The sequence below is a fragment of the Mustelus asterias genome, chromosome 13 (genome assembly GCF_964213995.1).
Source record: "Mustelus asterias chromosome 13, sMusAst1.hap1.1, whole genome shotgun sequence".
In the NCBI taxonomy this organism is placed as follows: Eukaryota; Metazoa; Chordata; class Chondrichthyes; order Carcharhiniformes; family Triakidae; genus Mustelus; species Mustelus asterias.
The window spans coordinates 31233109-31246249 of NC_135813.1; the positions used below are offsets into that span (position 1 = coordinate 31233109).

At 42.5% G+C, this 13141-nt stretch overlaps 1 protein-coding gene across 10 annotated transcripts in view; it reads right to left on the minus strand.

Moving 5' to 3' along the window:
- Nucleotides 1-2132: 2132 nt before the first annotated feature.
- tncb (tenascin Cb) overlaps nt 2133-13141 on the minus strand; it is a 360962-nt gene continuing 349953 nt past the window's right edge. For all 10 annotated transcript variants that reach the window (XM_078226647.1, XM_078226655.1, XM_078226653.1 and 7 more), the window contains 5 exons: nt 12333-12484; nt 8813-8909; nt 5347-5508; nt 4983-5146; nt 2133-3337 (listed from right to left, as the gene is read on the minus strand). In XM_078226647.1, coding sequence (XP_078082773.1) covers nt 3215-3337; nt 4983-5146; nt 5347-5508; nt 8813-8909; nt 12333-12484 — 698 coding nt within the window. In that variant the 3' untranslated portion in view covers nt 2133-3214. The remainder of the gene's footprint in view (nt 3338-4982; nt 5147-5346; nt 5509-8812; nt 8910-12332; nt 12485-13141) is intronic.

Below are 13141 nucleotides of genomic sequence, written 5' to 3' on the forward strand. Positions count from 1 at the left end.
AAGCTCCAGTCTGGTTTGAGGTTTAGTATTTATATCTTTCAATTCTGCAACCACTCCATTTGTAAGTTTTGGATGAAAATTCCAGTCTGAAGAGTGTTGTTGAAAAGTATTTCCTTTCCCCACTCCTGATCTCCTGAAGATTTGTGCTGTGGTAATACTGACTTTGCTTATCTCAGCCAAGTATTCCCGCCCTCTGTGTTAAGATAAATGACACCTTTTCAATTGTGGAAGATAACAAGAGGCAAACACAATACCAACCGCTGAATACTGCAGATGCTGGAAATATGAAATAAGAACAGAAAATGTCAGAAATACTCAGTAAGTCTGGCAACATCTATGGGAGTCATGATGTGGAGATGCCGGCGTTGGACTGGGGTAAACACAGTAAGAAGTTTAACAACACCAGGTTAAAATCCAACAGGTTTATTTGGTAGCAAATGCCACTGGCATTTGCTACCAAATAAACCTGTTGGACTTTAACCTGGTGTTGTTAAACTTCTTACAACATCTATGGGGCCATACGGTGGCGCAGTGGTTAGCACTGATGCCTCACAGCACCAGGGGCCTCAGTTCGATTCCTGGCTCAGGTGCTTGTGTGTGCGGAGTTTGCACATTCTCCCCGTGTCTGCGAGGGTTTCCTCTGGGCGCTCCGGCTCCTTCCCCCGGTTCAAAAGACGTGCTGGTTAGGTGCATTCGCCATACTAAATTCTCCCTCAGTGTACTTAAACAGGTGCCGGATCATGGGCAACCAGGGGATTTTCACAGTAACTCCATTGCAGTGGAAATGTAAGTCTACTTGTGATACTAACAAAATAAACTTATAAACAGAGTTAATGTTTCAAGCCTGTGACTTTTCATCAGAATCCAATGCCGTTCTCTCTAACCAAACAATTGTAATTTACAATGATCCGAGACGGAGATACCGACTGATTTCCCTCATCCCTCCCCCCCCATTTTTTAGTTCAAGATCCTGCCAATGTCTATTGTAAAGCCTACCTATTGCTGACCCACTACAGAGCAGAGATTGAATCTGAGACCTTAAAGGTTAGTACAGATCTTTTCTACACCGTGTACCAAAGAAGCCATTGATCACTGATGGTGAGGAGCTCATCGAAAGCCCAAATGAGATCTAAAAGAACCTAATCATCATCTCATCCTTGTGTAGAGTCTTCCTCAATTACTAACTCCTGAGTTGGAGTTTAGAAGAGTGAGAGGGGATCTCATAGAAACTTATAAAATTCTAACAGGATTAGGCGGGGTAGATTCAGAAAGAATGTTCCCGATTGTGGAGGAGTCCAGAACTAGAGGTCATTGTTTGAGGATAAGGGGTAAACCTTTTAGGACTGAGGTGAGGAGAAATTTCTTCACCCAGAGGGTGGTGAATCTGTGGAATTCACTACCACAGAAAATAGTTGAGGTCAAAACATTGAATGATTTCAAGAAGAAATTAGATGTAGCTCTTGGGGCTAAAGGGATCATGCAATATGGAGGGAAAAGTGAGATCAGGATATTGAGTTTGATGGTCAGCCATGATCAAAATCAACGGCGGCACGGTGGCACAATGGTAGCACTACTGCCTCACAGCACCAGGGACCCGGGTTTAATTGGGCCTCGGGTGACTGTTTGTGTGGAGTTTGCACGTTCTCCCTGTGTTTGCGTGGGTTTCCTCTGAGTGCTCTGGTTTCCTCCCACAGTCCAAAGATGTGCGGGTTAGGTGGATTGGCCATGCTAAAAAAATTGCCCCTTGATGTCAGGGGAACTGGAAGGGTAAATATGTGGGGTGACAGGGATAGGGCCTGGGTGGGAATGTTGTCGGTGCAGGCTCGATGGGCCGAATGGCCTCCTTCTGCACTGTCAGGATTCTGTGAAAATAAATGGAGGAGCAGGTTTGAAGGGCTGAATGGCCAACTTCTGCTTCTATTTTCTGTGTTTCTAAGTTGAAAAAGAAACAGGCCGCCTATCTGGGACAGAACTCTACAAATATTTCCCTATTCCCTCAGGCAATCAGGTGAGAACCAGGAGACTACACAGACCCACAATGGATCACTGGACATTTCCCCACCCACCCCCCCATACCTTTGCCACCTTCCTCTGATCAGTTACAAAAAAGAAGCTCTGAGCAAAAATTTGTTAAAACACCATGACTTTATTTAATTAGGAGTACACAGAAACGTACATTGAAATTATTCATGTGAGAAACACTCATTATTTTACAAACACATATCACAATTTTAGTGGTATTGTATCATTGGGTTCTGGTGATCGCACCTTTCCAAGGTAAGGATATCATATAAATCGGGAAGAAAAAAAAAACCTTTTTTGGTTGTGGACATTTGAAAGACAAAAATATTACTTTTTACACTTACGTTGAAAATAGAATTCCTTAAAAGTATTTCATTATTTTTCCCTTTTATTTCAGCACAGTATCCGTGCCATTTAAATAAACGGAAGCGTTGTGATTGTTTCAAACAATCCAGACATAACTTCCTACGAGGAAAAATAACTCACAAAAGTACATTGAATAATGTATTTTTTTGTGTGTGTGTGACTGGTGATTTACTGAGAAAAAAATTGTCCTATCCCAGGGAGCAAATTAAACTTTGTGAAAGTGGCCTTTGTTAGGGCTTCTAGTTTAGTGTATATACATTACTGTTCTATCTATTAACAGAATCAACCTTTGGGTTGATTTTCGTTTGAAACAAGGTACCTGAAATTGCGAACCTATGGCAAAAAACAACTTGTGCTTTTTCAAACAATACCTCTCTTTCAGTAAAGGACCACACAAATATGGAGCTCCATGTTAAAACTCCTCACCCACATTTAAACAGTCAGCTTATATATTTGATGGTTAAACATGAAGCTTCTGTACATTAACCTTTTAATAACAACTGGTCAGTCTGTTGCCATGGCAATATACCCCCCAACACGATGAACAAAGACACAAACAATACACTCTTGATGTCTGTGCAGGCGTAATGATGTACATATAAAGCCCACCCCCACCCTCCGAGCAACATACATAAAGCTATGACCCTAAAAGCAATAACAACCTATGTTAATTATCTTTGGTGTTTAAACTGAGTGGAGCTAAATCCATGTAAGATGAGGGCACCTTGCTAGCAAGGCTCATGTTACACAGTAACTCGATTGTGAACTAAATTAGTGATGCTTCTGTACATTATGAACCTTTATTGTTGATGGCTGATTTGGTTACTTAATGCTGCTGTTGTGCCCTCTTGTTTCTCTGTGGTGCATCTCTGAAGTTGTGTGGTCTCAGTTTCATTTCAACAAATTCAATCGAATGCTCATGACCCTTCCAATGATACCAGTTAATGCCCTGTTTAAAAAATTGAAATGAAATTCAATCCTTGAGCAAGATGACTTACAACACAGAGTATTAAATGTAATGTGAATGCAGGGATGGGCCGAATGGCCTACATCTGATCCTACATCTTATGGTCACACTTAGGAACATAGTAACATAGGAATAGGTAGATGAGTAAAGACCAAGATCCATCTAGTTAATCTTCTACAAGCCTCATAGTCACATCTTACAATGATAAAAAAAGTTATTGTCTGATCATAGCAATCAGTTTCTAGGCAGTTAGTCTACAATAGATGCAAACATGACCTGAGAAAAACTCTAGCCTTCATGGGAGAGAGCTTAAGGGGCCATACGTTCTAAGCCACCTGCTCCTCCAAAGAATGCTGCGCAAACCACATAATATATGTCAAATTATCCATATAAAGTATTCCAGAATTAATATGTTATTTTTTCATCGGTGTCTCTAGCAAGGCTAGCTTTTGTTGCCCATCCCTAATTGTCCTGGATCTGCCTTCTTGAAACACTGCAGTACACATGATGTAGGTATACCCACATTGCTCCTAGGAAGGGACTTCGAGACTTTTGACCCAACATCAGTAAAAGAACAGCGATATGCATCTGAATCAGGGTGGTGTGAGACTTTAAAGGGAACTTGGAGATGGTGGCAGTTTTTTATTCATTCATGAGACATGAGCATCGCTGGCTGGCCAGCATTTCTTGCCCATCCCTAGCTGCCCTTGGAGGGCAGTTGAGAGTCACTGGAGTCACATGTAGGCCAGATCGGGAAAGGACAACAGATTTCCTTTCCTAAAGGACAGAGTGAACCAGATGGGTTTTTCCGACAATCAACAATGGTTTCATAGTCATCATTAGATTCTTAATTCCAGATTTTTTTTTGTTGATTTCAAAGTCCACCATCTGCCGTGGCATGATTCGAACCCAGGTCCCCAAAACATCAGCTGAGTTTCTGGATGAATAGTCGAGCGATAGTATCACTAGGCCATCACTTCCCCTATTGTGAGTGAATGTTTAAGGGGGTGCCATTCATGCAGATTGCCTTGTCCTGGATGGTATTGAGCTTCTTGAGTGTTCTTGGAGCTGTACTCATCTAGACAAGTATGAAAGTTATTTCCTGAAATAAATCTATCTCCCTGAAATCTATCTATTTTTTATTTGCATTTATACATTTTCAAAGTATGCGTATTCACTCGTGTGAATCTCATTACAATTTGCTGGAATGTAAAAGCTGTTGCAATCAGGGAACCATTTCAGGTTTTACAGTGATGTACACCAATTTGTGATCCATTTATGTCCATTTCAAGTTTGGGAGTATCTTAATGAGGTTAGAAGGATACTTGGGGCATAACTTGACATTGACAAGATAGGCAGAAGTATGGGTGCATTTCCAAGTTGAACCTCTAGAATGTGTCCAGGGGGAACATCCAGGCCACAAGTTTGGGGAAACCAGGAAGAAGGCAGAGTAGCACATTATGCTGAATTTACCCAGCTCTCCTATCTGACATTGTCCTCTTTGATTGGAAAAGGAACTGAACGGCATTTAGATACATAAATGCTCACACTCAGTGGTGCCCTGTAATGGATTTGACAGCAAACATGCTTTATTAACATTGGGAATAGTCACCCCCTCTTTACGTACCTGGCTATGGCTTCGAATTCCATATCTCCCATTCAGATTTACTCTGTGGCAGTTCTTGTACCACCACGCTCCTTTGTAAGACAGAGCACAGTTTGTAACAGCCACATCATTGTCCCTGTCCTTCGTGGAGAAAGGGCGGCCATCGTGGTAAGACAGAGAATCACCTGAGCAGCAAAACAGAATTTTAAAACATGCACTAAACATCAAAGTGGTACAAAATTGTGATCCAACATAGCACTGCTCTCCAACCTAGATCACTTGTAGCTTGGACCGAGTGACCCAACATTGGATGGGGACTTTTCTTGAGAATGGTTCACATTTATTTTTGTCTCCTCAGCATTCTTAGATGAAATCTCAAGTTTACCTGCAGTTCCGTTGTACCCTCCAACATGCAGTTTGTATCGGCTTTTGGAGTCAGAGACAAGGAACCTGTCATAAACTGCATAAACAGAGTCTCCCTCATCTCGGAAATCCACACGCAGTTGGTAATGACCCTGTGCTGTAATCTTGTGAAGATTTTCAAGCCCTGAAAAACATCCGATACAAAATGTTACACTAAACAACATCCGATACAAAAATGTTAACTAAATAGCATCCAATACAAAAATGTTACACTAAATAACATCCAATACAAAAATGTTACACTAAATAACATCCGATACAAGGATGAGAGATCATAGTCTTAGGATAAGGGGTAGCAAATTCAAAACAGAGTTGAGGAGAAACTACTTCTCCCAAAGGGTTTTGAATCTGTGGAATTCGCTACCCCAAAGTGCGGTGGATGCTGGGACACTGAGTAAATTTAAGGAGGCGCTAGACAGATTTTTAATTGGTAATGGGTTGAAGGGTTATGGGGAGAAGGCAGGAAAATGGGGATGAGAAGAATATCAGACATGATTGATGCGCATCAATTGGACACGAGGCACAAAGCTTCGGTAAAAGGCGGCTTTTATTAACTAACAATGGAACTATCAGAACTTTAACACACTATCCCAGACTGAAGGGGTCCCGCCCGAGCAGGGGGTCTTATACCTCTCCCAGGAGGCGGAGCCCGACTGGGATGTGCCACAACAGTAACAACCACAGGTGTATCAATCCCACCCTAGCCCAACAACAACATTAGAACAACCCAACAACAACATTAGAACAATCCCACAGTGGGAACCAACGATGGTTCACCACAATGATCGAATGGGGGAGAGGATTCGATGGGCTGAATAGCCTAATTCTGCTCCTATATCTTACGAACTTATGAACAAAATGTTATGCTAAATAATATCCAATACAAACTTGTTGCACTAAATAACATCCAATAAAAACATGTTACACTAAATAACATCCGATACAAAATGTTACACTAAATAGCATCCAATAAAAATATGTTACACTAAATAAGGGTCATTCTAATCCCCCATTCAACCCAACAGAACGTAGCTGTGACTGGAGTCAATAGAATTCTGCTATTAATAGGAAATATAACTCTTGACTAATTTAGGCAGTTATTCAGTTTCTTTAAATTGAAACATTTATTGGTTATTGTTTCTATGAAAGAGAGATCCTCAGTTTATGACAAGATGTATAATGCACACTGGTTGGAATACAAACCCACTGATCATAAGGCTCAGATTGAACCCTTGTACATGTAAGGTGTAAACTAGACACCGTGGATACCCAGTACAGCAGTGGAGTTGTCACTTGAGAACAGGTATGTTTTACTGGTGATATGTAAGTTGACATCATTTGTTTGACATCCCTGTTCAAACCTCCATGATGAGGACGTATCCAATGGACGTATCGCAATTGCCTATTTCAATAACACTTCAACTTCAATATCCAATAGAATTCCATGCATTGAGTTGTAGGGTTGCTTTCTCCTTTACATTTAAACAGGGAGAAAATTGACTTTTTCAATGTTGGTATGTGGCAGAGGGATTCCTGAGGATTACTCTGCGCACTGTTGATTCTCACTTTTCTTAAACGAGAAACATCAGTCAGAACATTGAAGTTGGAATGTCTTGTTGAAGCTGTACAAGACATTGGTAAGGCCACACTTGAAATACTGTGTGCAATTCTGGTCACCCTATTACAGAAAGGATATTATTAAACTAGAAAGAGTGTAGAAAAGACTTACGAGGATGCTACCGGGACTTGATGGATTGAGTTATAAGGAGAGGCTGAATAGACTGGGACTTTTTTCTCTGGAGTGTAGGAGGCTGAGGGGTGACCTTATAGAGGTCTATAAAATAATGAGGAGACAGATCAGCTAAATAGTCAATATATTTTCCCAAGGTAGGGGAGTCTAAAACTAGAGGGTTTAAGGTGAGAGGGGAGAGATACAAAAGTGTCCAGAGGGGCAATTTTTTCACACAGAGGGTGGTGAGTGTCTGGAACAAGCTGCCAGAGGTAGTAGTAGAGGCGGGTACAATTTTGTCTTTTAAAAAGCATTTAGATAGTTACAGGGGTATGATGGGTATAGAGGGATATGAGCCAAATGCGGGCAATTGGGATTAGTTTAGGGCTTTTAAAAAAGGGCGGCATGGACAAGTTGGGCCGAAGGGCCTGTTTCCATGCTGTTAACCTCTATGACTCTAAGCATTTGACCCAGTTTCAGGTAGGATGAAATATGGGAGTGACAAAACCATTGCTTCTGTCACCTGTCTTCTAGCAACTGGTTTTAAGAGTAGATTTGATAATGAGTTTGGGATTTTGATCATCAGGACCCGATATGCGTAAACGGAAAACAAAACTCAGACTAATTTCCAACTTCCTCTTGAGATTAAAGGCATTGCCAAACAAGTTTCCAAAGGCCTGTGGAAGCCAGTAGACCACTTGTAAACCTTTAGACTGTGGCTTCAAATCAGGTTGTAGTTACACTGGGTCTATTGAAAAGTATACACACTGTACTTCAGTGCATATTGGAGTCAGGCAGCCAACTGGTCTACTGTAAAATGCAATGTTAGATTCATTTCAAGAAGACTAGAAAACAAAAGCAGGGATGTACTGCTGGGGCTTTATATGGCTCTGGTCAGGCCACATTTGGAATATTGGGAGCAATTTTGGGTCCTATATCTAAGGAAAGATGTGCTGGCCTTGGAGAGGGTCCAGAGGAGGTTCACAAGAATGATCCCGGGAATGAAAAGCTTGATGTATGAAGACTCTGGGTCTGTACTCAATGGAGTTTAGAAGGATGAGGAGGGAACTCATTGAAGCTTACAGAATACTGAAAGGCCTGGATAGAGTGGACATGGGGAAGATGTTTCCATTAGTAGGAGAGATTCGGATCCAAGGGTGCAGCCTCAGAGTAAAGGGATGACCCTTTAAAATCAAGATGAGGAGGGATTTCTTCAGCCAGAGGGTGGTGAATCTATGGAATTCATTGCCACAGAAGGCTGTGGAGGCCAGGTTATGGAACGCATTTAAGACAGAGATAGATTCTTGATTGGTAAGGGGATCAAAGGTTACGGTGAAAAGGCAGGAGAATGGCGTTGAGAAACTTATCAACCATGATTGAATGGTGGAGCAGATTCGATGGGCTGAATGGCCTCATTCTGCTCCTATATCTTATGGGCTTATTTGCAACAATGCATATCAAAACTAGCTTTGCATTGACATGAAAGATGGATACAAGTCTGCTAAATATATTTTAAACATTCCATTGGGTCTGAAATATGTTTCGGAAAGTAAAAATTATTCTGCCATTTTGTTGTAAAAACATTCATGCCGTCCAGTCATTGTCAATGAAGGTACCAGGAAAACGAAATCAGAAAAAGTTAAGTCTCCCTTTCGAGAGAGCAAAGTAAAATATGCAGTATTCGGCATGCCACTCTTACCTAACCAAAACTCATCAGATGGGTTGCCAAATCCATTGGTATAATTCTTCCAGTTTCTGAAGAAATCGACCTTGCCATTCTCACGTCTCTGGAACACCTAGAATTTATTTTGTTTCACAAGATCAGTAAGATTTTAGACAGCTGCAATATGTCTCACATATGTTACTTCTGGAATTACCAGAGAACAGTAGAATAACCAAAGAACCCCTACTCCGCAGAAGGACGCCATTCAGCCCATCAAGTCTGCCCTGACTCTCTGACAGAGCATCTTACCCAGACCCGTACCCCGGCTCTATTCCTGTGACTCTGCACATTTACCGTGGCTAATCCATCTATATTTTTGCAAGTGTGAAAGGATCTGGGTTGAAAATTGTTCTTCCACTGTGGTGCACAACACAGCACTAAGTTAGTCTCTGTAACCTGTCAAGCAACTGAACTGCAGACCAAAGTCTGCACGGCGGCACGGTAGCACAGTGGTTAGCACTGCTGCTTCACAGCTCCAGGGTCCCGGGTTCGATTCCCGGCTCGGGTCTCTGTCTGTGTGGAGTTTGCACATTCTCCTCGTGTCTGCGTGGGTTTCCTCCGGGTGCTCCGGTTTCCTCCCACTGTCCAAAGATGTGCGGATTAGGCTGATTGGCCAGGTTAAAAATTGCCCCTTAGAATCCTAAAATGCGTAGGTTAGAGGGATTAACGGGTAAATATGTGGGGGTAGGGCCTGGGTGGGATTGTGGTCGGTGCAGACTCGATGGGCCGAATGGCCTCCTTCTGCACTGTAGGGATTCTATGATTCTATGAAGTCTGGAAGTTACAGCTCAGAATTGTTTTGCTATTTGTTCATGGGATGTGGGCATCGCTGGCTGGGCCAGCATTTATTGCCCATCCCTGAGAGCATTTAAGAGTCAACCACATTGCTGTGGCTCTGGAGTCACATGTAGGCCAGACCAGGTAAGGACGGCAGATTTCCTTCCCTGAAGAACATTAGTGAACCAGATGGATTTTTCCCGACAATCAACAATGGTTTCATGGTCGCCAGTAGACTCTTAATTCCAGATTTTTATTGAATTCAAATTCAACCATCTGCCATAGTGGGATTTGAATTTGGGTTCACAGAACATTACTCTGGGTCCCTGGATTACTAGTTTAGTGGCAATACCATTACGCCACTGCCTTCTGAGGGGATGATTTCCCATGATGTTTGTATGACACTTTCTGGACCCTTACTTCAGTGGAGAAAAATAAATGGGTGAACAACTGCATTAAAATACTGAATGAAGGAATGTCATACAAACATGTTGGGTGGAATTTTACTGGCTGCACTCACCCCAAAACCGGAAAATCCCGCCTGAGGTCAATGGACCTTTGCATGATCCGCCTCCCCACCCGCTATGATTCCAGTGGTGGGCGGGACAGGAAAACTCTCCCTGTTAAGATTTTGTTCACCAATGCCAGCATGTTGATAAGAATGATGTAAGATTACAAAGAACATGCTTTCTTTCTGGGATTGATTTGCTGGGATGGACCTCATGGCAGGGTTGCTGATTATTGATTATACTATGATTACTGTTCCTCTGAAGCACTGTAGTGTTCCTGCTAAGCTCCAAATAGACCATCTTAAATGCCACTTACCTAGATTCCATTACATTGAAAAAATAGAAAATTGTTCAACTAAGAACGTCTAAGTTCTTGGAGGTGAATAATGAGCATTCTCATTGAGTTCATCTGGCTGGTCATCTATAGCCTACTAAATGACTTGCATCTGCTCCTTTTGCACGGTGGCACAGTGGTTAGCACTACTGCCTCACAGCGCCAAGGACACAGGTTCGATTCCAGCCTCAGGTAACTGTCTGTGTGGAGTTTGCACGTTCTCCCCGTGTCTGCGTGGGTTTCCTCCCACAGTCCAAAGATGTACAGGTTAGGTTAATTGGCCATGCTAAATTGCCCTTTAGTGTCAGGGGATTATCAGGGTAAATACATGAGGTCACGGAAATAGGGTCTGGGTGGGATTGTTGTTGGTGCAGGCTCGATGTACCGAATGGTCTCCTTTTGCACCGTAGGGATTCTATGATTCTATACTTATGATGTTGCATATTTGTAACATCACAGCATGTGATAGTTAGTAACATGGAAAAGTATCACCTATTTGTCTCACTTAAATTAAGTGATTCAATCCCTGCCTTGCCTACTATAGCTACCATTCAGTCATCCTACACTAGGTGGCACTATGGCCTTTTACTCAAATTCTCAGTTTCAAAAACAATTGTTTTAAAAAAATGTCTTCAAATATTTCAAAACATTTAGTAAATTTGTTCTGTTCAGAATTAATATTTTCATGGCTTAATTTTTTTAGTTTCTTTCCCTCATGTTTCTCTGTAGAAATATAGCTGGCGAGGGCAGCGCTATTGTGGCTGCTGGCTTCTTGTAATACATTGTGGGGTAGACACTCCCTATGGGGAATGTCACAATCTCCGGTCACACCTTGCTGATAACACCCCTACTATAATTGAATATCCTCAGAATCACACATCATCCACAGGGTGTCTATCAGTAAAGTAAGCAGTCCATCAATATATTCTGTTCAATGAATTAATAGGGTGGCATGGTGGCACATTGGTTAGCATTGCTGCCTCACAGTGCCAGGGACCCGGGTTCGATTCCCGGCTTGGGTTACTGTCTGTGTGGAGTTTGCATGTTCTTGTGGGTTCACTTGAGGTGCTCTGGTTTCCTCCCACTGTCCAAAGATGTTCTGGTTAGGTGAACTGGCCATGCTAAATTCTTCCTCAGTGTACCCGAACAGGCGCCAGAGTGTGGTGACTAGGGGGTTTTCACAGTAACTTCATTGCAGTGTGAATGTAAGCCTACTTGTGACTAATAAATAAACTTTACTTCACTTTTACTTCACGTACAAACAGAAAATAGAAGCAGGAATATGCCATTCGGCTCTTCGAGCCTGCTCCACCGTTCATTTTGATCATGGCCAATCATCAAATTCAATATCTTAATCCCGCCTTCCCCCCATATCCTTTAATCCCTTTAGCCCCAAGAGCTATATCTAATTTCATCTCGAAATCACACAACGTTTTGGCCTCAACTACTTTCTGTGGTAGTGAATTCCACAGATTCACCACCCTCTGGGTGAAGAAATTTCTCCGCATCTCAGTTCTGAAAGGTTTATCTCTTATTCTCAAACTATGACCCCTAGTTCTGGGAACCATCAGGAACATTCTTTCTGAATCTACCCTGTCTAACCCTGTTAGAATTTTATGAGTGAGATCCCCTCTCACTCACCTAAACTCCAATGAATATAATTCATTAGGCAATCTCTCTTTCTCTAGCTTTCATACTAACAACTTCAGTGGGATTTGACAGTTGTCATGTCCACAAAGATGAGGGTGAAAATCTTCCTGTCGCTCTTCATGAATTGAATGTTTTGCTTTGTGCCCGCATCAATGTTTGCATTAAAGCTATCGAGAGGAGTAGTTTCACCTCCATGGGTTTCCTGTAAATAAAAATGTCACTTTACCATCCAACCACCTCCGTCAGTGGTCATGTCACAGTACACCTGAAGTGGCAGAGAGCGATTTCCGTTCAAGAAAATGGTATGAAGTCCGGAATTGGCTTCACCATTCAACAACGTCTGAGAGCAATCCTTGGGGAATGGGTACAAGGAGCCACCTGCAGATAAAAGGGAAGCAGTATGTAATTCCGCCAACACTGCAGTGTGAAATGTCTATTTTCGTGATGACCCAAATAGCCTCCCGTGAGGTTTTTTTTTTCTGTTTTCTATGAGTGATGTTTTATAACAACAACTTGCATATATACTTAATGCAATGAAACGTTCCAAGATGCTTCATAGGGGCATTGTAAACCCACATTTGACACTGAGCAATATGAAGAAATACTGGGATATCGAACCAAAGCTTAGTCAAAGAGGTAGATTTTAAGAATCATTTTAAAGGAGAGGAGCGAAGTGTAGAGAGTGTGAGTGGGAGAGTGTGGGGGAGAGAGTGTGTGAGTGGGAGAGAAATGGGGAGAGTGGGAGAGAGTGGGGGGGGGATAGAGAGAGAGTGGGGGGGGCAGAGAGAGAGAGTGGGGGAGAGAGAGAGAGTGGGGGGAGAGAGAGAGAAAGAGTGGGGGAGAGAGAGAGTGGGGGAGAGAGAGAGAGAGAGAGTAGGGGGGAGAGAGAGAGAGAGAAGAGAGAGAGAGAGAGTGGGGGGGGGGGGCGAGAGAGAGAGAGAGAGAGTGGGGGAGAGAGAGAGAGAGTGGGGGAGAGAGAGAGAGAGAGTGGGGGGGAGAGAGAGAGAGTGGGGGAGAGAGAGAGAGATTGGGGGA